General features: G+C 45.7%; 1 protein-coding gene across 1 annotated transcript in view; it reads right to left on the bottom strand.

The window, feature by feature from the left end:
• Positions 1 to 22,500, bottom strand: part of atp2b4 (ATPase plasma membrane Ca2+ transporting 4) — a 74,638-nt gene that overhangs the window by 26,852 nt on the left and 25,286 nt on the right. The window contains exons 2-7 of the mRNA XM_083669184.1: positions 18,021 to 18,561; positions 6,505 to 6,702; positions 5,915 to 6,172; positions 5,648 to 5,773; positions 5,368 to 5,493; positions 2,616 to 2,651 (exon numbers count right to left, since the gene is read on the bottom strand). Of these exons, the coding sequence (XP_083525310.1) occupies positions 2,616 to 2,651; positions 5,368 to 5,493; positions 5,648 to 5,773; positions 5,915 to 6,172; positions 6,505 to 6,702; positions 18,021 to 18,216 (940 nt within the window). The 5' untranslated portion in view covers positions 18,217 to 18,561. The remainder of the gene's footprint in view (positions 1 to 2,615; positions 2,652 to 5,367; positions 5,494 to 5,647; positions 5,774 to 5,914; positions 6,173 to 6,504; positions 6,703 to 18,020; positions 18,562 to 22,500) is intronic.

Genomic DNA, 22,500 nt, shown 5'->3' with positions numbered 1-22,500 from the left:
TTGAATCAGGTTAAGAAGACAGGGTAGTGTCAATCAAAAGCTTGTTGAGACATTTCAGATTCAGAACAAGAGGTAGAGATTGTAAATTCTACAACGGCCTCTTGTCGGGGGTTGTCAACGGAAGATAAATCGTCTTGCTACAGAGCTCACTCATGTTTTACAAACGCAAATATGAGATTTGCATTTTAGCACTTCAATGGCTTACAGATTTGCTCTGTTTGTACTGTGGGGTGCTTTCATCTGTTTGATCTTCACACAGTGAGCATATAACCTAGCATCGCACTGTGTTAAACTATTAATTTGATATATGATTCCAGTCTAATCCTAAAAGATCCTACTTTTGTGTTACTGTGGTCTTCTTTCTTTCATCAGCTACGACAATTATTATGACAATTGAAAATGCAATTGTTAATCAAAAATCTGGCATAATTAACTATTAAAACTGTTGCCATCAATGTCTTGTAAGAGTGTTTAACGTATCATACGCTAACAGCTGGAGAACAATGTACCAGTGTACACAGGAAGCTAACACTGTTAAATATAGTTTTCAGGGTTTGAATTACACATTGACTCTTGGGGATGTTCTTAAAACAGTGGGCAGGAACAACTTTTGTATCTATAGTGGTGCCTGCGTTGCTATCTTCAACATTTATCGGGGTGCCAATGGGGCTGCCCTGATCGGAAACTCCCTGGCCAACTCATAACTTGACCCCTGACCTGATGTACCCACAGCATTTGGACCAGACCACCAATCCCAACACAGAACCCAGCAGAACAGAACCGACTGACACAGCCACACAAGGCACGGACTGGCGGACTGGACTGACGCACGGACGGACGGACGGACGGACCCACTGACGGACGCACAGCACTTACAGACGCAGCACGGAACCACGGACCACGCACGACGGTTAGGAGGGGGGCGAGTGTGTGTGTCACGAAAAAAGAACTCAACAAACAAAGAAAACCAACAAACTCAAAAAAGATACCCAAAAACCAAAGTGAGAGATACAACCACCACAAAACAAAGATAGAAAGGACGTGAGGACGAGGTAGAAGAGGCTGAAAATCTCCAGAGGTATTTGAGTGAGAGAAGAGAGAAAGAGAGAGAGAAAGAGAGAAAGAAAGAGAGAGAGAGAGAGAGAGAGAGAAAGAGAGAAAAAGAAAGAGAGTCAAACAGTGATCGTGAAAAAATATTACAAGACAGCATGAGGTCCTGAGCAACACCCTGGAAAGAGGCAACAGTGAGATAAATAAAAAAAGTAAAAAAAAAAGTAAAAAATAAAAACAAAAATACATAACAGAACAAACAACAATCCACAGCCGATACTTCAAGGGTGCAACTCCCACTTTAGGCCTTGTCCCAGAGCTAGCTTGGACAAATATAAGTAGAATTAGATTATATTTAGATGTATTTTGAATGGTTATGTTCAACCTACAAATTTTATGCTTGGACCCCTTCCATATTACACTATAAGCATAATGCTAAGCTACTGCTAAGCTATAGGTTAGTGTTAGGGTTATTTGTTTCCATTTCTGACACTCATGCCTATTTGTGTTAGGGATCCTCTTTGTGTTTTGGGTGAACTACCCTTTTAACCCTTCACCTCATCACGTATCACTCTGGGAGCCTTTTTAATTAAAGTCAGAAATATTCCTTTGGGTATGCAATATCTAAATTAATTCACAGGTAAAATTATCCTCCTGAAGCAACATCTCTCCATCCATCCTTAACTAAAGAGAATAGAACCCTGTTTACTAGTGATGAAGTCCAAGGGCAAGGAAGGGTGGCCAGGAGGGGTTGGTGGTGGAGGGGGGGGCTGATCGAGATGGTGGGGAGGTGGGGGCGTTCTGACTGCAGCAGATGCTCAGGCCCTGGGAGGCTGAGGGAGGAGGTGGGGGGGGGGGGGCGGGGGTGGATGAGACAGCTTGCAGAGGTCGGATGCGTCCCGGATCACACGCCACATGGACGCAGGGTTGACCCGTACAGGCAAGCTGGAAGAGCTACAACACCCAGGGGCCTTTTAAAATGGAAGAGGGGGTGAGCTGACCTCTTCCCATCACACACACACACACACACAAACACCCAGGCGCCCACACACATACAAATATAGCCATAAACACACACACACCCATGCAGGCGATCACACAGATATGCAAGCGCAAGCGCGCACGCAGACAGACACACACACACACACAGTATCTTTTCCATCTTAAAATAACAATAAAAACGTCTAGCATAAACATAGCTTTGGCAGAATAATTAACCCTTTCCAGGTCTTAGCAGATTCGCTTTGTGAAAGACAAGCCTATTACAGTTGTGGTAAAGATACTTTCTGATAGCCCTGAGCTAAAAGCTAACCCCATTTAGCTCACTGGGGTTCGGTGGCAGGTGAGAGTTGCACCCTTTCACAGGTAAAGCGAGGCGGGAGAACCTCCCCTTTTCAGCAGGTGGAGGAAAGTGAGAGCGTGAAACAGATAGTGAGAGAGAGAAAGAGAGAGAGAGAGAGAGAGAGAGAGAGAAGAGAGAGAGCGAGTGAGACTGACACGAGACTCCCAGACTGCTGCTGAATGGAGGGGGGAGGGAGGGAGGGATGGAGGGAGGGAGGGGTTACCTTTGTTGCGATTTTCGGGGGGTCCTTGTTTTTTACCTGTTCAGACAGAGAGAGAGTGCGGAATGCTGATAACATGGCTTAAAGGAAATAAAAAATCATAAAACCGAAGGAACATAAAAGATAGGAAAACAATATAAATTCACATGTGTGTGTGAGCTGGAATGGGCCATCAGAGGAGAGAGATAGAGCACTTGTGGGTTTAAGGCTGTAGAATGTGGTAGATGTAGAGCATCCATCCGTAGGGTCTACTTTGTCTCATTACTAATTAACACTGAGGCCTCATCAGTCAGGTTCTTAAACATTGTGTAAAGGCAAGAATGTATTCAGGAAATTGTCTTTCATCAAGGTAGCACTTACACACACACACGCACACAGACACACACAGACGCACACGCACACGCACGCAGCCCCTGTCTTTACATTCATTTCTGATTGATGTCAGGCAGAGGAGGCTGCAGTGCCCCAGGTGTGTTTTTCTCACTTCTGCAGGGAAGGGAAGTGTGTTACTGTTGAGGTGTGTTGAATGCATGTGTGCGTGACTGTGTGTGTGTGTGTCTGTCTGTGTCTGTGTGTGTGAGTGTGAGAAAGAGTGTTGAAGTATGTGTCTGTGTGAGTAAGTGTCTGGGAGCGTGTGTGGATGTGTGTGTGTGTGTGTGTGTGTGTGTGTGTGAGAGAGAGAGAAAGTGATTAAATGTCTGCGTGTGTCTGCGTGTGTATGTGTGTCTGGGGAGCTGAAAATGGAGGCAATACAGCTACGTATGACAGCAGAGTCTGTTTTCTGTCTCAGGTGTTTTCACCTCCGTATATTCACCTGTCTAGAAGCAGACAGCAAGTCAAAACTCATTGTGTGTGTGTGTGTGTGTGTGTGTGTGAGTGTGAGTGAGTGTTCTTGCCTTTGTGTGTGTGCATTTTCTACAGTCTAACCTGAAGTGATGTGTCCATACTGTGATGAATCCTACATCATCATGATGATATCTTTTTGTATCATACTATTATATATTAATCATAACATGAAGATCATGATGGTACTCCAGTTTCATGAGAAATTGATTCATAATTTGTGTCAGTTTCATAGACTTGACAATGCATAGGTTTCAGTGACGTCACTTTTTTGACAGCTCCGCCATATTGGGGACTAACTTTACAGCCGTCCCTGTCAGTCCCTGCCGGTCCTTTAGTGACTTTGATGTGATCTTATTCATTAAGTATATTTATCTGGGGAATCCCTATGGGCATTATGAGTATAATGTCTGATTGACATTACATATGTATACGTTGTCACTGTCAATCATAAAAACGCTCATAACATCGGCGCTATCATGATATTGCATTGGATGGTAGCTACATTTCAAATGCTATAATTCAAATCACTGTAGCTACACAGCAGTTGTGCTTTCGGACAGAGATAAAGTTAACAAAAACAAACACTGTCAAAAAAGTAATCACGGACAACGTTATATTGTTTAGCTTTTTGTTAACTGCTAGCTAGCTCTACTCTACAATAAGAGGACAGCTACTGTAGTGTAGCTCGCTTATTCACCAGCCAAAAACATGTTACCTTAAGAATAAGCAAATGACAACAAAAGCCTTTATTAGAGGGATGTGTAACACATTCTGTACAATCTTTGCCTTTATCCAACTACAGGCGTTAAAGTGTAAACTATTATCAATGGTCACGACATGAATTGAAGAACTGCTCGACACGGCACTATCACCATTCCGGATATTGACAAGCGTTGGTCCTGAACATGGCGCAACGATTACTGTGTGACGTCACGTGAAACTCAAGAATAGTCACTTAGAATATTAGATGCCAATTGGAACATTATATGTCAATTGGAATAAGCCTGTGCCTTGCCTCTCCCTCCTCTGAAGTGGCACGTTCAGCCCCTTTAGAATGAATGCTTGAAGAACTGAAATCTTAGCAAAAAAAACTTTTACCAAACAGAAAAGAAGACACGGTTAAGGGGTTAGTATGGACCAGAAGCAAACTAAAAGGCAATATAGATCTACTGTAATGGGAGCCCTTAAGAGTTGGCCTGCGGCATTCATTCAAACATTCATACAATGATGAAGGTTGTTTACAGAACCTCCATACAACGCATCAATGTTTCAGCAAATAATGTTCCTCACAAAGTTTAGAAATGTTAGGTTTGGCGCATAACGAATGTCACCTCTTCTATTTCTTCTGACGTCTGTGCTGTCATAGTTTTAGTAAGTTTTGACAAACAGAGTTCCAGAATGTGTGGAACAGTTAGAGGAGGAGGTAGGGATGGAAGGAAGAGTGAAAGAGTGAAAACCATAGCCTTTTTTGACAGTAGGGTCTGTTCCCAACACTATGACTGGTCACCCAATCATAAAACCGCTAATGGGAAGGACTGGTCTGGACAGGGCCTTGGGTTGGATGTTCAAAACTGAGATCTAAAATTAGATAAGGAAGTACAGGACAGCGAGTGTGGATCAATCCACAATTATCCAGGAACTGTTCCTGTTCTGGCTCCTGGGTATTTTCCATGACATCATCGCTGTCCCATCCTTCTTTATCTCATCCTAGAGTGAACCTGACTGCTGTGTCTTGTCCCTCCAACAGTATCTTACCTCAGAGAACCAACCATCAGAGAACCCATGTTAAGGGAGAGAAACCTCATCAGGACAGATGGAATAGAAAGAAGAAACAGCTCGGAAAAAGCGAGTTGGGGTGTGTAACCATGGCGATGGGTTGGTTTTTGCCGTTTTTTCATCCCTCGCTCACCTTTCTTGGCCTTCTTCTCCTCGTCACTGTCACCGGCACCCAGGAGAGTGAAGATTATTCCGGTCTGGGAGTTGAGGCCCACGGCTGACACGAGCATTCTACCTGATCCCTCCATCACATGGGTACCTGGAGGAGGGAGGGAAAGAGGGGCAAGAGGGGGAGAGAGGGGAGAAAGAAAAAAGAGAGAGAGATATTAAGATATTAAGGAGGCAAACACAATAATTGAAGTCAAAAGTGTATCATGCTCTCCAATAGAAACAATCGGAACAGGCAATCTTACCAGACAGCAGCATGGGGTCCTTCTCCAGAGACTTCCTGACCTGGTCTGATTCGCCAGTCAGAGAGCTCTCGTCAATCTTCAGGTCGTTCCCCTGGATCAGGACACCGTCAGCTGGCAGCAAGTCACCTGTGGAACAACAACAGTGACTCCCAGTCCCAAATAAACAACTTGACGATCACCGACATATTATCCACATACAACAGTATATCATACACATACGATATTTCACCATCCTCATACGATATCTCACCGTCCTCAATGTCTCACCATATTTGATTTGGGCGATGTCTCCCGTCACAATCTCAGCCACAGGGATCTGGATGACCTGGCCCTTGCGGATGACGGTGAACTTCTGCTCCTGCTCGATGCGGCTTTGCAGCCCACGGAACTGCTTCTCTTTGCTCCAGTCGTTGAACGCTGTCACCAGCACCACGATGATGACGGAGAAGAGGATGGCCGCGCCCTCGATCCAGCCCGCCTGCGCCTCGCCCTCGTCCTCCACCCCCGACGCCGCCTGACCGCACACTGGAGGGTCAGAGCACAGGACCACAAAATGACCAGGTCAGTGGGGAAAAAGACCACTATACAACAAGGTTGTGAAAACATGACTGTGATACACACAGGTCATTGTAAACACTACCATAAGACACATTTTAGAAATAGGGTCAAAACCCAACCAGGTCACTGAAACAGGAACATAATATTTACATACCAGAACACAAATAATACTTATCTTATCTCCATCTCCCCAAAAACAAAAAGAAGAACAACAATACAAATCTTCATGATCAGACATTCACACTCCCCCAACAAACTTTGCTCTGCTCACACTCCCCCGCACCCCTGGCTGTACTCACGCTCGTTGTCGCCTCCTGGTGGGTGGTAGAAGGACAAGCCAAGGGAGATGATGGCTGCTATCTCCAGGATGATGAGAGTGACATCCTGTAGGGCCTCCCATACCAGCGCCAGGAAGCTCTTGGCTTTCTTCGGAGGGATGAAGTTCTGCCCAAACGCCGCGTGGCGCTTCTCCAGGTCCAACGGGTTACCGGACAGACCTGAACGACGGAGGGAGGAGATGAAGGAGTTAATAGAGTGAAACATAAATCAATTGATGTTCCTGTAGGGTAGGGCCGTAGTGCATAACACGAAACAGAAAAGAGCTGGCCTGTTTTTTCGCCCAAATTACATAAGATGGGTATCGTACACATTTTCAAGATAGGCTCAACCTCTAAATCTTTAGATACTACGAGATCCTGACTCATGTGACACAATGTTATTCTCTGGAGAGATTAGGACTACAAGAGTCTGAAATAAGGTTGGAAATACTGCATGAGTGAGTTTTTGGGGATTTGATTGACTGCGGTAGGACTGTAGGCCAAAGGTCTACACTAATGCTTTTCAAGTCAAACCTTTACATTAGTCCTGTTTTGTCTGTGTCTAATCCACAAGAATGGCTGCCATACCACATACGGGCTTGCCTCCAGGAAAACTGGCAGTCCAAACACACCCAATGTCAGCCTCCTGCCGCGGACACAATCTGCCAGATAAGGAACGCCAAAGTCTTTGACTTACAGCTTGACAAAAGACAGACCGACACAGACACATCCTCTCTGTGTGTTCCGCTCTGAAACTAAACCTTGATTTCTCCAGGGTTGTACCGCTGAGATGGTTAATCTCTTTTATGTGAGATTACACTGTGAGAAGGGAGAGATAATCATCACCTCATGAAAGACCTCATGATTCATGTTTTTTTTCGGGAAAATCGTAAATTCATAAACCGCAAAAAGACAGAGGGCACTCATTAAAAATGCAGAATGCGTTTTAAACGGTCACAAGAAGAAACACTTTTATTCATTGCAGTTTCTTGGCTGTGGGATTAACTGTAAAAAGGATTAGAAGGTAAATCGATAGTGTGCTGGTCAGACTTGCCATTGGTTGAGGATTTAGTCTCTCTCCTTCATTCACACTCTCACTCAGTAGCCTCGCACTACCTCCTTGTTGTATTGATCTCCTTACAGTAGCAGGTGTATTAGAACAGATCCCATTCTGAGATAGCTAGCTTCTTTATGCTAACGGGTGTATAACTGTTGTAGCACTGGGAGTATCAGGAGAGTGAGAGAGAGAGAGAGAGAGAGAACTCCTCCTCCCCTCCTTCATCTATCCCCCCCTGGCATGTGCTGCTCTCAGCCAGCCGGTCTGCTACTATGATCCTACCCTTAATTAACACAAGTCATCCCCTATGGGAGCCCCCAGAACGCCCTTCAACCAACACCCGTCATCGAGACTCCCCGTGGCTTTCACCACTTGACTCTCTCACAGCGAAAGGCACAACATATGGCGGGCCAAAACAACCCTCTGTGGCCAAATAAAAAAAGGCGTAGGAGGAGGAAAGAGAGAGAAAAAGCCGGTCCGAAACAAAGCACCGTTGCCAAGCGCTCGTTCGTCGGCTATCTGTCATGACGGAAGCCCTCTTCTGGCAATGGGTAGCGATGGAAAGTGACGGAGATAGCGATGGAGAGTATTCTCTGTAGAGATCGAGGAGTCTGCCGAGAGTCGTGTTCTGTTAGACTGGCCCCGGAGTAACTCTGACGAATGTGAAGGCCTCTGTGGCGCTTTTATTTTTTTTCATTCTTACTTTTTTCTTTTTTTTCCCCCCCGATCCCTCTGTTCCGGGAGGGAGTGACAGAGGAGCAGGTGCAGATGGAGAAGAGGTAGATGGAGAGAGAGAGAGAGAGAGTGGCTGGAGGGATAAGAGGGTGAGAAATGGAGAGAGAATAAGGGAAAGAGAGAGAGGGAGGGGAGATTGATCTTGCCTCAGCCTGACAGGAAATACATATGCACACGGCAACAGTGCAGGGTGCTGTGAGGTTATGGGATGGCGGCCGCATGAATAATCCAAGAGAAGTTGCCGCAGGCAACAGAGGCGCGCGCGCGGGGGGGGGGCGGTGGCGGAGAGGTGTCTGGGATTTCAGGACCTTGCCTGCAAACACCATCAGACAAACATGACACAGCACACAGCACTTCCCATCGGGTTGCCTGGTTGGGCAACTAATCCCCCCTTTCATGATCCCAGGTTGCCTTGTTGGGCATTTTCATTCACAACGTGAAGGCAAGAGTAACCTCGTCCTCAGGCTATTGTGCAGAGAGCATACTGTATAAGCCTGGAATAACCATGACTCAAACATGGCCTTAGTGGAAGTGAATTGAACTATTTGATTTCAGCAAATCACACAACTGTGAGTTGTGGCTCAGAAACATGTGGTGCTCAAGCACTGGGGGGAGGTGTTATGGAAAATGATTGGTTGGTAGATTAAGCTGAATAAGTGGCCAATGGCTATGCGATCAGCAGATTGTATTGTAAACAAAGGCCCAGTTTATTGGTCCACCAGATCTTCCGAGTGTTTGGGCGGAAATATCTGGGAACGAGATTAAGACAAGAGTAGACTAGTGATGTTAATGGTAATACACCATGACTGTGTTATAGGTAGGAAAATGTACTTCCCTGGGTGAAACACACATCAAAAGGTGAATATATTTCTGTGGGCGAAACATACAGTATATCAGAGGAGAATGTATTCTGAAAACGTCACCACTTGTGAAGTAAAATTATTTAATAATGACGTTATTTTCTTTCGTAAACGTTTTTCTCTCGGTCCCTCACTCCTTCTCAATCAACAAAGAAAGTGATTATTTTCTCTCTCCATCCCTGGCCATTACTCAGCTCTTCCATTCTCTCTCTCGGAGGTGGGATTACTGAGGTAGGCTTTATAAGCGATCACAGAGTCCCGGGGTTCTGATTGCGCTTCGTCTCTCTGCCCACTGACCTGTGAAGCTGATATCCATCTATCACTCACCCCACACTGCCTCTACCTCTCAGTCATTCTCTCTCTATCTTCCACTCATCCTTATTCTACCCCTATCAATGGATTTTTCTCTCTTCTCTCCCCCCGTCTGCTTCTCACTTTCCCCTCCTCTCCATCCCATTGCTCCTTCCCTCTCTCTCTCTCCCTCCCCCATCAACCTCTCTCTCATGTCAGTACAGAGTTAAAGGGGATAAACCAGGCAGAGTCCAATAGAGAGTCATATGGAGGGGGGGGGGGGGGGGGGGGGGGGGGTTCCCCGTATTATTCACACACACACACACACACCCCCGTCTCTCACTGTTTTGCTCCTAATGGTCTGTGCCAGCTTTTTACTGCAGTGGAAGACGGGTGATTTGTGCGCTGTGACACTTTTACGGGGTTGGGAATTAGACCAAGAGCATCCGAGGCTTCCCGGAGGAATAACGGGAAAATCTCCATGACAGAGAGACAGCGCTTCTCACACATGCACCACGTTTCACAGTAACCCTGATGGGAGCTCCAAGGACAAACTTAGAATTCAATATTAACGAATCACCTTTTGCCGATTCAGGGTAGCAGTATGAACTCTATCGAAACGACTAACTAACCCTGCAGCCAAGGTTCAATGTATGACCGTTGACAACTGACCACCCAACTTAGCCACTGATGTTATAGTAAGAGCTCAGCCAGCTTTCAGATTGAGTACTTTCCTCGGGGCCATGTTAGCACCACAACGTCCAGCACAACCACAATGCACATTAGAATGAGGGGTCGTTTGGCACCAAAATGGCAGACAATTTTGCCAAACTCTGTATATCAATAGCACTGCCACCCACTGCAACTGCACCTCCCAGGGTGAGACCATGGGAAAAGTTCTCCCTCAAGCGCTCCTCTGTCCTGATAGGCTACTGCGGGACACAGACTACTCTGATTCACTAAAATTGTTGGAATCCTTCATTTACGCCCTCAGGGCTCGTTGCCGGGGGCAATGGGTGTCAAGGTGACTGATAATGGAGGCTTTGCAGGGCATGTTGGGAGTGGGTGTCTGTTGTGATGGCGACGGAGAGGAGCGTTAACACAAACTCACTCCCAGAGGACCATGGGAAGGCTGCCAGTTCAGACAGCTGGAGAGAGAGAGAGAGAGAGAGAGAGAGGGAGAAAGAAACTCAAATCAGAGAGAGAGAAAGAAAGAGAGGGAGAAAGAAACTAAAATCAGAGAGAGAAAGAGAGGGAGAAAGAAACAAAAATCAGAGAGAGAGAGAGAGAGAGAGAGCGAGGGTAAAAGAGGGGGGCAATATACAAAAACAAAGTGACGACCATACTTCACACTTCTGTGTCTTAATGGGTGAAATTGCAGGGAAAGGGAGTGGAATGAGGACCATATGTGGACCTATTTTCATCATTACTCCTGCAGACCAGTAAACACTACATGCTTTCCTTGAGTCAGGGAGACCATGAACAAACAAACACCTTCACAGAAAGCCTTGAGGAAGCCTCTGTTTACAGAGAAAAAGACACACACACACACACACACACACACACACACACACACACACACACACGCTCACCACACACACTTGATATCAGACGGTATCAGATCCTTAACAGCGGGTCCACCTTAAACAGGACACACCCATTTGCTGGAGGAGTCACCTTTCCCATCATGCCTGTTGTTTTCTCTCTCTCCCTGAGGCACCACAGACGTCTCGTGGTTCCTGAACACATGGGAGGCAGCAGGGCACAGTCTCTCATGGAGGGAGGCCAAGTTTCCCTCCCTCTCTCCCTCCCACCCTCCCTCCTTCTCTCTCTCTCTGTCTCTTCCTTCTCCCCGGCTACAGTACCTCGCTCTCTATCCTTCTCACATATCTCCCTCTCTTTCTTTCTCTCCATCTCCTGTACTCCCTCTACTCTCCATCTCATTTCTCTCCATCGCTCACCGTCACCCTCTCGCTCCTCCTCTCCATTACCCATCCTTCTACCCTAACCGGTTAATGTGCTTCATCCTCCTCTCTAGGCAGAACGCACCAGCAGCCGTACGTTTGATAATTGAAAAGATAAGTTTTTCCTGTTTCTCATGAGAATGCTCGCCGGCTCTGAAAAATACATGAACATATGTATCGCGCGCTCACACAAATCACACGCTTCACTCACACTCAATGACACACCACCGTCATCCATGGCACCACATTCGCTTGGCACCCGAGTGCCGAAAAAGCTTCTTAACATGCACGCAACCCGATGAGGGAGGCTTGGTGTTCCCAGGGACATTAGAGTGATTTCACATTGACTGTGTGTTGTGTCTTTCAAAGTTTATGCCTGCCTGCCTGCCTGGCCTTGCCTGGCCTGGCCTGGCCTGGCCTTGCCTTGCCTTGCCTTGCCTTGCCTGGCCTTGCCTTGCCTTGCCAAACATAGTGTGTTTGTGTGTTTGTGTGTGTGCACGTGCATCTGTTAACAGCAGACGCCTTTATCCAAAGTGACTTACAACAAATACATTTGTCTAAGTAAGTGAATCATCAATCCATCAGTCATCATAAGAAAAAGTAATCTATGCTAGGACCAGGGGCTATTGGCAGAGACAATGCTAGATGAAGGAAAAAATCTTTTTATTTTTTATTTCTTTGATTCATTTATTTACAGGAGAGAAACGTGTACAGGGGGGTAAATGGGGATGAAGAGGTCTTTAGGAGGGACAGTTAAGATGTAGCCTGAAGAAATGGGTCTTCAATCTACAGCGGAAGTAGATTGTTACTGCCAGTCTGACAGGTGAGAACACATTTTACATGCAGTTTTAGTATGCAGTTTCTGGTCTTCAGAATGATGCAAATTTCTGGCTAATTAAAAAGCACCCATCACAGGGACGGCGTGGGGAGATGTTAATTAAAAGATGGCACCTTATTGCGAGGGTATACGTTGTGAGGTGTTGTAGTGACTCACTTATATATCCTAAGGCGCAGATTTAAAAAGGGAAAATACTGCATTTTTAAAGCTTGCCAAAACAGGACCCTGTGATATGTACACTTGTGAAAGAAACATTTATGAGCATAAAATGCAACCTTTGATTTGCATTTACATTTGTTTTTAATGGATGGTACTGAGGCAAAACGAGCATGAAGAAAGAGTGGAATGGGAGAGAAGGGGGAGGAGGGGGGGAGGTATGGACTATGAGAGAGAGATGGAAAGAGACAGAAAGAAGCGATTGTTGTTTGGCAAGTTAGCGGTTTGCATGTATCTTTCCTTCCATCGGACATGAGCAAGCTCCTTCAACTGACACATTTGACCCCAGGCTGTATGTATGTGTGTATGTGTGTGTGTGTGTGTGTGTGTGTGTGTGTGTGTGTGTGTGTATTTATTCAAATAACTTTGCCTCTTTATCACGCGCCCACAGTTCCCAGTAAGAGTGGGGGGAAGCATGCTGGTTTCTCACGCCACTTGTTTCCCTGGTTTCCAGCATCCACACGCTCACACAAGACGAACAACAAACTGAATTTTGTCAGACCCGACATCATGCTACCAGAAAATGTAGCTTCATACATTACAATGTAACAGTGTCAATGCTGCGGGAAGAATGTTCCATTTGAAGGACAATAAAGCCATTCATTCACTCACTCATTCACAGAGTTCCCGGAAAAAAATAAAAAAGCCTTATTCCAGAATAACATAGAAGGAATTGAACAGTAATGTCATGAATGTCAAGACTCTCCAGTATGTCTTCAGGAAGTGAATGGAAGAGAATGACCCCAGAACCTCTGGCACCAGTGTGTGTGAGGTTGAATGTCTCCTCTGTGACATTAGCGTCGTCAGATCCCTCTGTATAGGGCTCAGGACCTATATCTGCCAGTTGACTTAGCAACAGAGCTACACAGTAGCTATAGAGCTCGGCCCGACCAATCAAATCATCCGAGGCTGACAAAGTGCAAACAAGCAGACTCGGGTTACTGAATCAAATCATGATTGGTTTGAGATACAACACTGTATTTCCCCAGAGTCAGTCAAAACAAATGCATCAGAGGCTACACTCTCATTCTTGTCTTTTGAATTCAACACCCTCTGACACTTTTTCCTCACAAAATGCTCGCGACAATACCTTCGCCCCTAGGATACATGAATTAGAGTGTGGAATAAAACTGCCCTACGGTTGTCAGCTGTGAGCAAACGGGCCTTGTTTTTCCAGTTTTAAAGCCAAATTGAAGCCTGATTTAACCAAGATGGCTGCCACTGCAGTGGAGGGAATAATGCAGTCATTGTTTATCATGTGGTCACACCATTCCATACTCATTAAGAGAAGATACCAGAGCTGTTTAAAACTGGAATGAGACAAACAAGACTTGACTCTGTCTCTACCCACCCCCCCCTTCCTCTCTCAAAATCTCCCCTTTTCCAACTGAATTCAATTCAACAGGTGTTATTGGTTGTCTCACCATTTCTCCACCCACACTACCGCCCTCTCTCCCATGTAGATGCGTATCCATCCTACTACAGTTTATAGAGTCCCAGGGTTTAAGTACAGTAAGCACGGATGCCGGGAACGTCTCAAACCAACGCAAGTCGACGTTCTGCATCTAATGCAATCGCCCCTCAGTAGCACTCTCCCCACTAAATTCCATCCGAATCAATTAAATAAAACATTCTTCATCCCACAAGGGGCTGCCGTCGGCATCCCAGCTTGGTTGCATAAACATAGCACTCCTCTGGGAATGCTCACGTAACTGCCTTGACTGAGTCTACCAGACGTCGTGTCAGAACTTTAACTCAAAGGGACTTGAGATCAGGCCAGCGCTTACTCAGCACATCATCTCCTCGGCACCAGAAGATCCAGTCAGAGCGCATTAAAACAGAGTAGACCACAATCAGACTAAGGCCAGACGAAGCCTGTAACTACAATCACCATTAGTCAGCCTGATTGAATCGCACCACAACTGCACTCAAAAATACACGTGTTGAAAAATACATGACCCCCGGTTCCACAGCTTTCCTGCAACATCTCAATAGCAGTCAAACGTGTATCCTCGCCGTGGGGCCCGCGGCCTTGCATTGCTGAGAGACGTTGTAATAGGAACACACCCACCCAAGAGGGAAATCCTAGGAGAATGTGTCTGCTCTTTGGCTCCATGCACGGTGATGACTCACCAATCCGACTGTGTCACACACAGGCCATGTCACTCCACTCAACACACTTAAATGTTGACAACTACTGTAGGCCTTGTTCAGACACTTGATTTAGGAAAGCATTTTGCAACATTTTATGTACACGCCGCTATTATTTCCGTGTTGCTCTCTTGCTGGGCATTAAAAAAGAAAGTCGTCCACCTACTTCTATGAATACAATTTCAAAGACATCGGTAACACCTCCCCGTGTTCATTTAATTCTGTATAGTGGGACCTTCGAGCTTCCCTTAAGTTCTGCTCTTGCTCTAGATGTAAGTTTGTCAGTTGCCGTAAGACATCATTTATTTATCCAATCTTAAAAAATGAATGGCTACAGCTTGCGTTTTGAAATTTCGGAAGAGAGCTCATCCATAGTCAAATATGCCACAGTCAAAAGACCAAGACAGGAGCGCCTTGGGCTTTTAACTATAAATGAGAGTCTCAAAGAATTCAAGATACCAGCCGCAGCCTTTCTCTCTCATCACTGACAAAGTCCCTTGAATTCCATGAGCATCTTTTCAGATAATTGTTATCAAGCTAAGAAGTGCTCCCCATCATCTCTCTATTCTCAAAAGCCTTCTAATCTAGATTGTTAGACAACCTCAGGCAGGACCATTCCCCCCCAAAAAAACAAGCACAATTCTACAAATGCTCTCCAGCCACTCTAGTGATGAAGGCTTCAGAAGCGAAGCATATTGGTTTTCAATAATACACAAACAACTGTTATTGAACTTTCATTTTCCTCTGGGAGTGGCCGTGTATCTGGTTTGTTCTTCATTTCATGCGCTGCGGTGGGACTGTGAGCGAGTAACAGGAGCAGAGGCATACTATTTTCTTTTCCAAAACAAAGGGAAGGACAATCAGTGTTTGTCCTCCAGCAGCTAAGCCAGCAGCAGACTGGTTCATCAGTAAACATTAGCAGGAGACAGGACCTCTGGAGCTAACCACAGAACAGAGCAAAATCACTCAGGTAGAACACACTTGCTTTATGGCATAATGCTGGGTGGAGCTGGGTTTGTGTGTGTGTGTGTGTGTGTGTGTGTGTGTGTGCGCTTGTGCGTGTGTGCTCATGTGTGTGTGTGTGTGTGTGTGTGTCTGTAGGACGGGCAAAGTGCATCTCCTGTTGCTGCTCGAGTGGGTGTTAAAGCAGGTGGTTAACTGCCTCATTATTGTAAGGAAGACTGCCCATCTTTTTCCCTTCTCATTTTGATTCATTGCTAAGGGATACAAAGCAAAATGACAACAACAACACTAAGCACTCAGGATTATCTATTCACATTTCACTGTAAAGATTGGACTTTTAAAGATCAACCCCAATTTGCAAGTCAAATGATACGGGGTCTCTGCTTGCTACTTCAATTATCCAAATGTTGTTCTAATTAGCGACAGAATGCTGCAGTAACTTGCCAGCAAGGTCAAGCAAGCATGTTTTCGATTTTCCTGAGAGGAGCAGCAGGGACAGATGAACTTGCTCAACAGTATGCTACACACATTGTGTCGAGACTTGACACAGTGACGTCATCGCCACCGCCGAGGAATACAACACTTAGTAAAGCCAAGAACGGAGGGAAGTGAAAATGCGTCTGGGAAGGGGTAGAAGAAATAAAAAAGTAACAGCTTCCAAGAAAAACCCCACGACGGCCGTTTACCCAAAACGACAGGGACATGCGACTCCAGCCTAAGAGCCCTCATTTGCGTCCCTACAATTGCACCAAAAAAAACCCCCACCATCTTGTCTCCTACTGAACCAGGTTTGTGTGATGCGTTTGTGTATCTCAAAAAGAAGCTTACTCAGTCTCACTTTGATATTGCTTTTTTTCTTTTTTTTCTCTCTCTTTTTTTTCGCCCACCCACGCGCCCACTGAAAACATAATATGCTTCCTTCATTAAAATGAGTAATTTCTTGTGCGGAGGACTCGGCTACAGCTGTCCCTTGATTACTAAATGGAATAAAGCAATGATCTATGAAGTCATTAGGGGAACGGTGTGGAACTAATTTCAATCCTGGAATGGACTGGTGCGCGCCACGTGTTTGAAGGAGGGTGGGAAGGGGGAGAGGGGGAGAGAGAGAGAGAGAGAGAGAGAGAGAGAGAGAGAGAGAGAGAGAGACGGCCATTTTCTACTCTCCCCATCCTGAGGACATGTTGGTGATGAGCTGTCAGATATAGCATGTGATTAATCTGCTGTGTAAGTGATTCCACCCATGTGTGTGTGTGTTAGTTGGTGTGTCTGTGTGTGCGTATCCTGTAAGTGTGTGTGTGTGTGTGTGGGTGTTAGTTGGTGTGTCTGTGTGTGCGTATCCTGTAAGTGTGTGTGTGTATCCTGTAAGTGTGTGTGTGTATCCTGTAAGTGTGTGTGTGTGTGTGTGTGTGTGTGTGTGTGTGTGTGAAATTGTGTGTGTGAATCCTGTAAGTGTGTGTACATTTACAACTATGTGTACGCATGCGATTAACATTGTGGATGCGATTATGATAAGATTGTCTGGCCTTGAGTTGTTAATGGTGGTAAATAATCTCCCAGTCCGTTAAATCGAGCCCAGGGATAGGTTTAACGGCCTGGTTACTCAGCGGTGTCAAACTCATTAGCCATAGCCACACCTGCGCTAATGGGTATACAGCAGGGACCAGCTGAGGCTTACTGACAGTGAGGAGTTCTTGTACGCTATACGCTGTGTTGGTTAGCAGGCTACTGCACTTAGGCTACAATGTTCACATCGGTCATTGTACTGGACGTTTAACCTTTTCTTTGATATGTACGTGGACAGTGCTGTATTCTTTCTTTTTCTTTCGTTCTCTCTTTCGTTGTCCGATTGTTGGCACACTCTTTGACAGAAACACGGTTTCCAACCTCTATCTTATCTTGTGGTTGAGTTCACGAGTCGTTCAAGGGGAAATTAACTGATAAACCGCAGCCATTTATGAAATATGCTGTATAACATAATAAACATCCTATTTGATCGTTGGGGCATTTCAAACCTGCCAATCAAACCTGTGGGAACCAAACTGCCTCAACATGAACACTTCCAACACAACATGACTTAACCCTTCTAATTAACCCTTTCCCCTCGGGCATATATGTCTCTGCTGCTACCATTGATTGGATCCTACGTCTTGTCACAGTGTTTTAGCCCAATGGGTATTCATGGGTATGCACACAGACACACACACACAGACACAGACACACACACACACACACGCACACACACACACACACACACACACGCCACAGGGCTGATGGTATGGGATGACATCACATCATCATTACTACAGCAGGGCTAATAGGGGAGATGATATGGTAATGTATGTGTGGAAAGTAATATATGTGTGTGTGTGTGTGTGTGTGTGTGTGTGTGTGTAGCTGAATGACCTAATCTCCCTTCCTCTTACCCTCGATGGGTGATGTCTTGAGCCTGCGGCAGAGCCCCTGCACGTCCCCGTAGGAGTCTGCGATCTTGTTGACGGCCTCTCCGCTCCTCAGCTCCATCAGGTCCCGCAGGTCCATCACCGTGCAGCCAAAGTCCCCTTCATGGTTGCCCTCGGCAACTGAGTTCCCCGGAGGGTGGTCAGCAGTATTTTTCGCCATTTTGGTTTCTTGGGGAGGGCTTTTTAACCTCTCTGTTTTCCTTGTTAACACTCTCTTAGTGCAAAGTCCTTTTAAAAGTCACAGAGTGCAATATTTCACACTAGATAGTTGTAAACAGTAAATAGTCAGATAAATAGTCAAACCAGGATGTCCAAGTCACCTCAGGGCAGACAGGAATTCTAGGTAGTGTAGTTCTCTGTGGTGGTCTCTATGGCAGGTGTGCGAGATGAACATCAGTGGACAAGCTTCTGAAGAGAACTCCTGACCCGGAAGTGCATGTTAGTTACCACAGCAACAGAGCGTAGGCTGGAGACATGATCCGTTTGATCTTCTGTTCCACGAAAACTGCAGAGGAGGAAGAAAGAACATAGGTTTTAGACATCTCGCTGAAGTCATGAGTTCTAGCCATGAAGTTGGTTTCAACCGTTGTGAAATACAAAACATGAGACAGACATGTGTAGGAGTGCAATTTCGTGAGCGTAGCATGATGTTGCAACGTGACAAGGGCCTGGAAGATTCTTGACTACCTGACCCATCACATCATGAACAAGTCATTCAAAGCTTCCTCCACAGCCCTGGCAGTTCCTCAGTTTTCGGCTGCATGCAGTGACTAAACCAAACAAACTTAAAAAGGACCGGACACACCGATTCATTCGAAATGTGTTTTTGAAATCTACAGGGACACGATTTTGCCGCTAGCAACAGCATTGATACCACAAAGGGAATAGTGTTTTTTGAAAATGGAGACTGGGTCAGCTGATCCTCAATCTGTGCCGAAGGGCAAACTCTATCCAAAGTGGACGGATATTGAGGAGGAACGGAGATAAGAGCAGAAATAAAAAATAAATTAAAAAAAGTAAATACTCAGGATGCAGAGTTCACAAAACGCACAGATCAAAACGTCAGATAGCGGCTAATTCTCTCAATGGGAAAGAAAATGTTTAGACGGCCATGCTCTGAGTTGGCATGAAATGACGTTACAGTGCACCTTAGGGCACAACGGATATATTTAGTAGAATATGTTTCTCCCATGACACACAGGTCCCCCTTTTGTTTGCATAGGATTAGAGGCCTGCCTATCAAACTGCCTGTCCAAAAATGGCCGCTTCTCGCATCCAAGTCGTAATTCCTTTTATTTATGGAAACAGAGAATAAAGATACCATGGGATTCACCGTGGTGACGCGGTTCTATGACAACCAGTGTTGTGGACAAAGCGCTAACACCATAAAGTGCTTATCTGTGGAGGATGGAAAGAAGCCATAATTGTAGTGCTATTGTACTGGAGGTATTAGCAGTTCCGTAAAGGGTTCCAGTGTGTGCTTATGGCAGTCATAGAGAGGACGATATGCTAATGTGAGATAGCACCATGGCCCTACGGGACGGGGTGTGTGTGTGTGTGTGTGTGTGTGTCCCACTCCTCTGAGGTTTCCATGACACACTAAATACTTGAACGGAGGTCATCCTTTGATGTGTGATCAGCACTGATGTGCTGGAGTGTGAATGTCAGTATTCTCATTCACACACACACACACACACACACACACACACACACACACACACACACACACACACACACACACACACACACACACACACACACAAGGTGGTTGGATTGTGTGAAAGCCTGCGGGGTTAAGCTATAACCTAGATCGGGTTAATAATACCCTTTCCTCTAATACGCCAGCGTTTCCTTTGAATCTAGACCACGGCGGTCAGTCCTCAGCCATACCGCTGATTTAACCACTTCTTGACAATGCTGGAGCGTAGCGACCGAGGCTAGCTAGTCAACCCTAATCCCGGCAGGACGGTCGTCTCCACAGGCCCTTTTCACTGAGCCGGTTAGCGGAAGAGCATGACCACACAGTAGTAGTCACAGCACTCACCATTCAAACTGTTCTCAATCATTGAAAATTGCAGCCACATTCAAAGTCAACCGAAATCTCTGTGTCCGTGTGCAGTGTCCATCTCTGTATCCACGTACAGTAGCTGACCTTTTAAAAAACGGAACCGTAAGCCGTATCCGGGATGCCCACCATTCAAACTGAGCTAGTCCCCATAACACAGTGTTCACCATTCAAACTGAACTCGTCACCTATGCACAATGTTCATCATTCAATCTCCACAAACCCATATCCACAATAACATTACAACTCCACTAGCCTCTATCCTGGGTGGGCCTATAGGCCTATACACTCACTGAGCACTGTACTAATACTGGGTAGGGCCTCCCTTTGCTCTCAAAACAGCCTCAATTCTTTGTTGATTCCACAAGATGTTGGAAACATTCCTTTGAGATTCTGGTCCATGATGACATGATTGCATCATGCAATTCCTGCAGATTTTTCAGGTGCACTTTCAAGCTGTGAATCTCCCGTTCTACCACATCCTAAAGGTGTTCTATTGGATTCAGATCCGGTGACTGAGAAGGCCACTGAAGAACACTGAACTCATTGTCATGTTCATGAAACCAGATTGAGACGACTTTTGCTTTGTGACATGGTGCATTATCATGCTGGAAGTAGCCATTAGAAGATGAGTAAATTGTGACCATGAAGGGATGCACATGGTCAGCAACAATACTCAAATAGGCTGTGGCATTCAAGCGATGATTGATTGGTATTAACAGGCCCAAAGTGTGCCAAGAAAACATTCCCCACACCGTTACACCACCTCCACCATGAGAAGGTGTACACTAATAAAGTGTTCGGTGAGTGTAGATAGGCCATTCATTCACACATCTCCTATTCCAGGCTGGTAAAGGTTAGAGGTCGTGGGGTTCGAATGGAAGCTGGTCTAAATCATTTGGGGACTGGGGATTGATCTGGCATTGGGCGTGTGAGGCTAACTGCCCCGAGAGAGGAAGTGACCTCGTCACTGGTGTTTCTATGGTGGCGTAGTCATCTAGTCATCTACGGTGTGTGTGTGTGTGCCAAAAAGGGGATCGCTGATTCAGTTTAGGGAATGCATTAGAGCCTGTGTGTATGTGTGTGTGTGTGTGTGTGTGTGTGTGTGTGTGTGTTGTGCGTGCATAACAGGGGATCGCTGATCTGGTTTAGTGCCTGCATTAGCGCGGTGTAACGTGTGTGTATGCGTATGAGTGTTGTGTGTGTGTGTGTGTAAATGTCAGAGTGTGTAAATAGCACATGAGCATGCATCAGCAGTGTTTCCAAACAAAATCTATTGACTTTGGGAAATGTCACCAGTCGCCGGAGGGCCAGAGGAGGCCCGCTAAATGGGTCCCCAAATTAGCAGGGTCCAGAGAGTTAGAGAGCATGTACTGGTACCGTACAATATCTCCCCTGTCACTTGCGCTCCCTCCCTCCCTCCCTCCCTCTCCCTCTCTCTCTCTCCCTCCCTCCCTCTCTCTCTCTCTCTCTCATTTAAACTAGGCTATCAAAGCTCCCTTGAACAAGTGGGCTGAGGTACAGCCATAAACATGACTTTACTAAACCCCCCCCCCATCCCATTTCTGGTTGTCAGGTGCCGTAAACCATATTAACTATTACATATTCATCACTGGAGGAAACACGTTTTTACGGCGAAGCTGGTTATCGAGAAGATAGAATAGATGGCTAAGGCTCCAGGTTTCGACTAATTTAGTCGATGCTGATTAGCAAGCGAGCTCGTTTACCAATAGTCAATTCATTATTGAAATTAGCCCTGACTAAACCATCTCCCCAACACCCAATAACACGCCAGAGGTGCCCCTGTTCATTACGTTCATTAGACATATGCAAATCAACGGTGATGTCATTGAGATGGAATGCGGTAATTACAGCGATTGTGATAATGTCATTAGGGAAAGGAGGAAGTGTGAGATAGAGGGATGAGGAATGAAGGAATGCGAGACCGGAGGGGAATTCGAGGGACCCGCCTGAATTGGTACAAAAACAAGGAAGAGACAGTGCTTCAGTTACTCATGACTGCATTTCATGCAAACTAGTCCACTGTGGAATGTGATTGAGTCATGTAATGATGAACTTGAACTTCCTGGAAACACAGACAGTCTGAATTTCTCCAGAAAAGGCCGTCAGGGATTAATAATTAATAAAACAACAACCACAGTTATGGATAAATCCATACAGAAAGCTGCTGAGGTCACTATGACTGCATGTGGGTTCCTTTTACGTGACAAATGGATAAAGCGGAGCTTAAACACGACAGCAACATGCATTAATAATGAACGATGCAGACGTGAAGATGGCTATTAGTGTCCATATTGAACAGGCTGATGGTGATTTGTTGCCAGTTCGTCGTGAAGGTGTGGTAAAAGAGGTATGACC

This window comes from Argentina silus (genome assembly GCF_951799395.1).
Source record: "Argentina silus genome assembly, chromosome: 4".
NCBI classification, from domain to species: Eukaryota; Metazoa; Chordata; class Actinopteri; order Argentiniformes; family Argentinidae; genus Argentina; species Argentina silus.
This window is presented reverse-complemented; position numbering and strand designations above follow the sequence as displayed.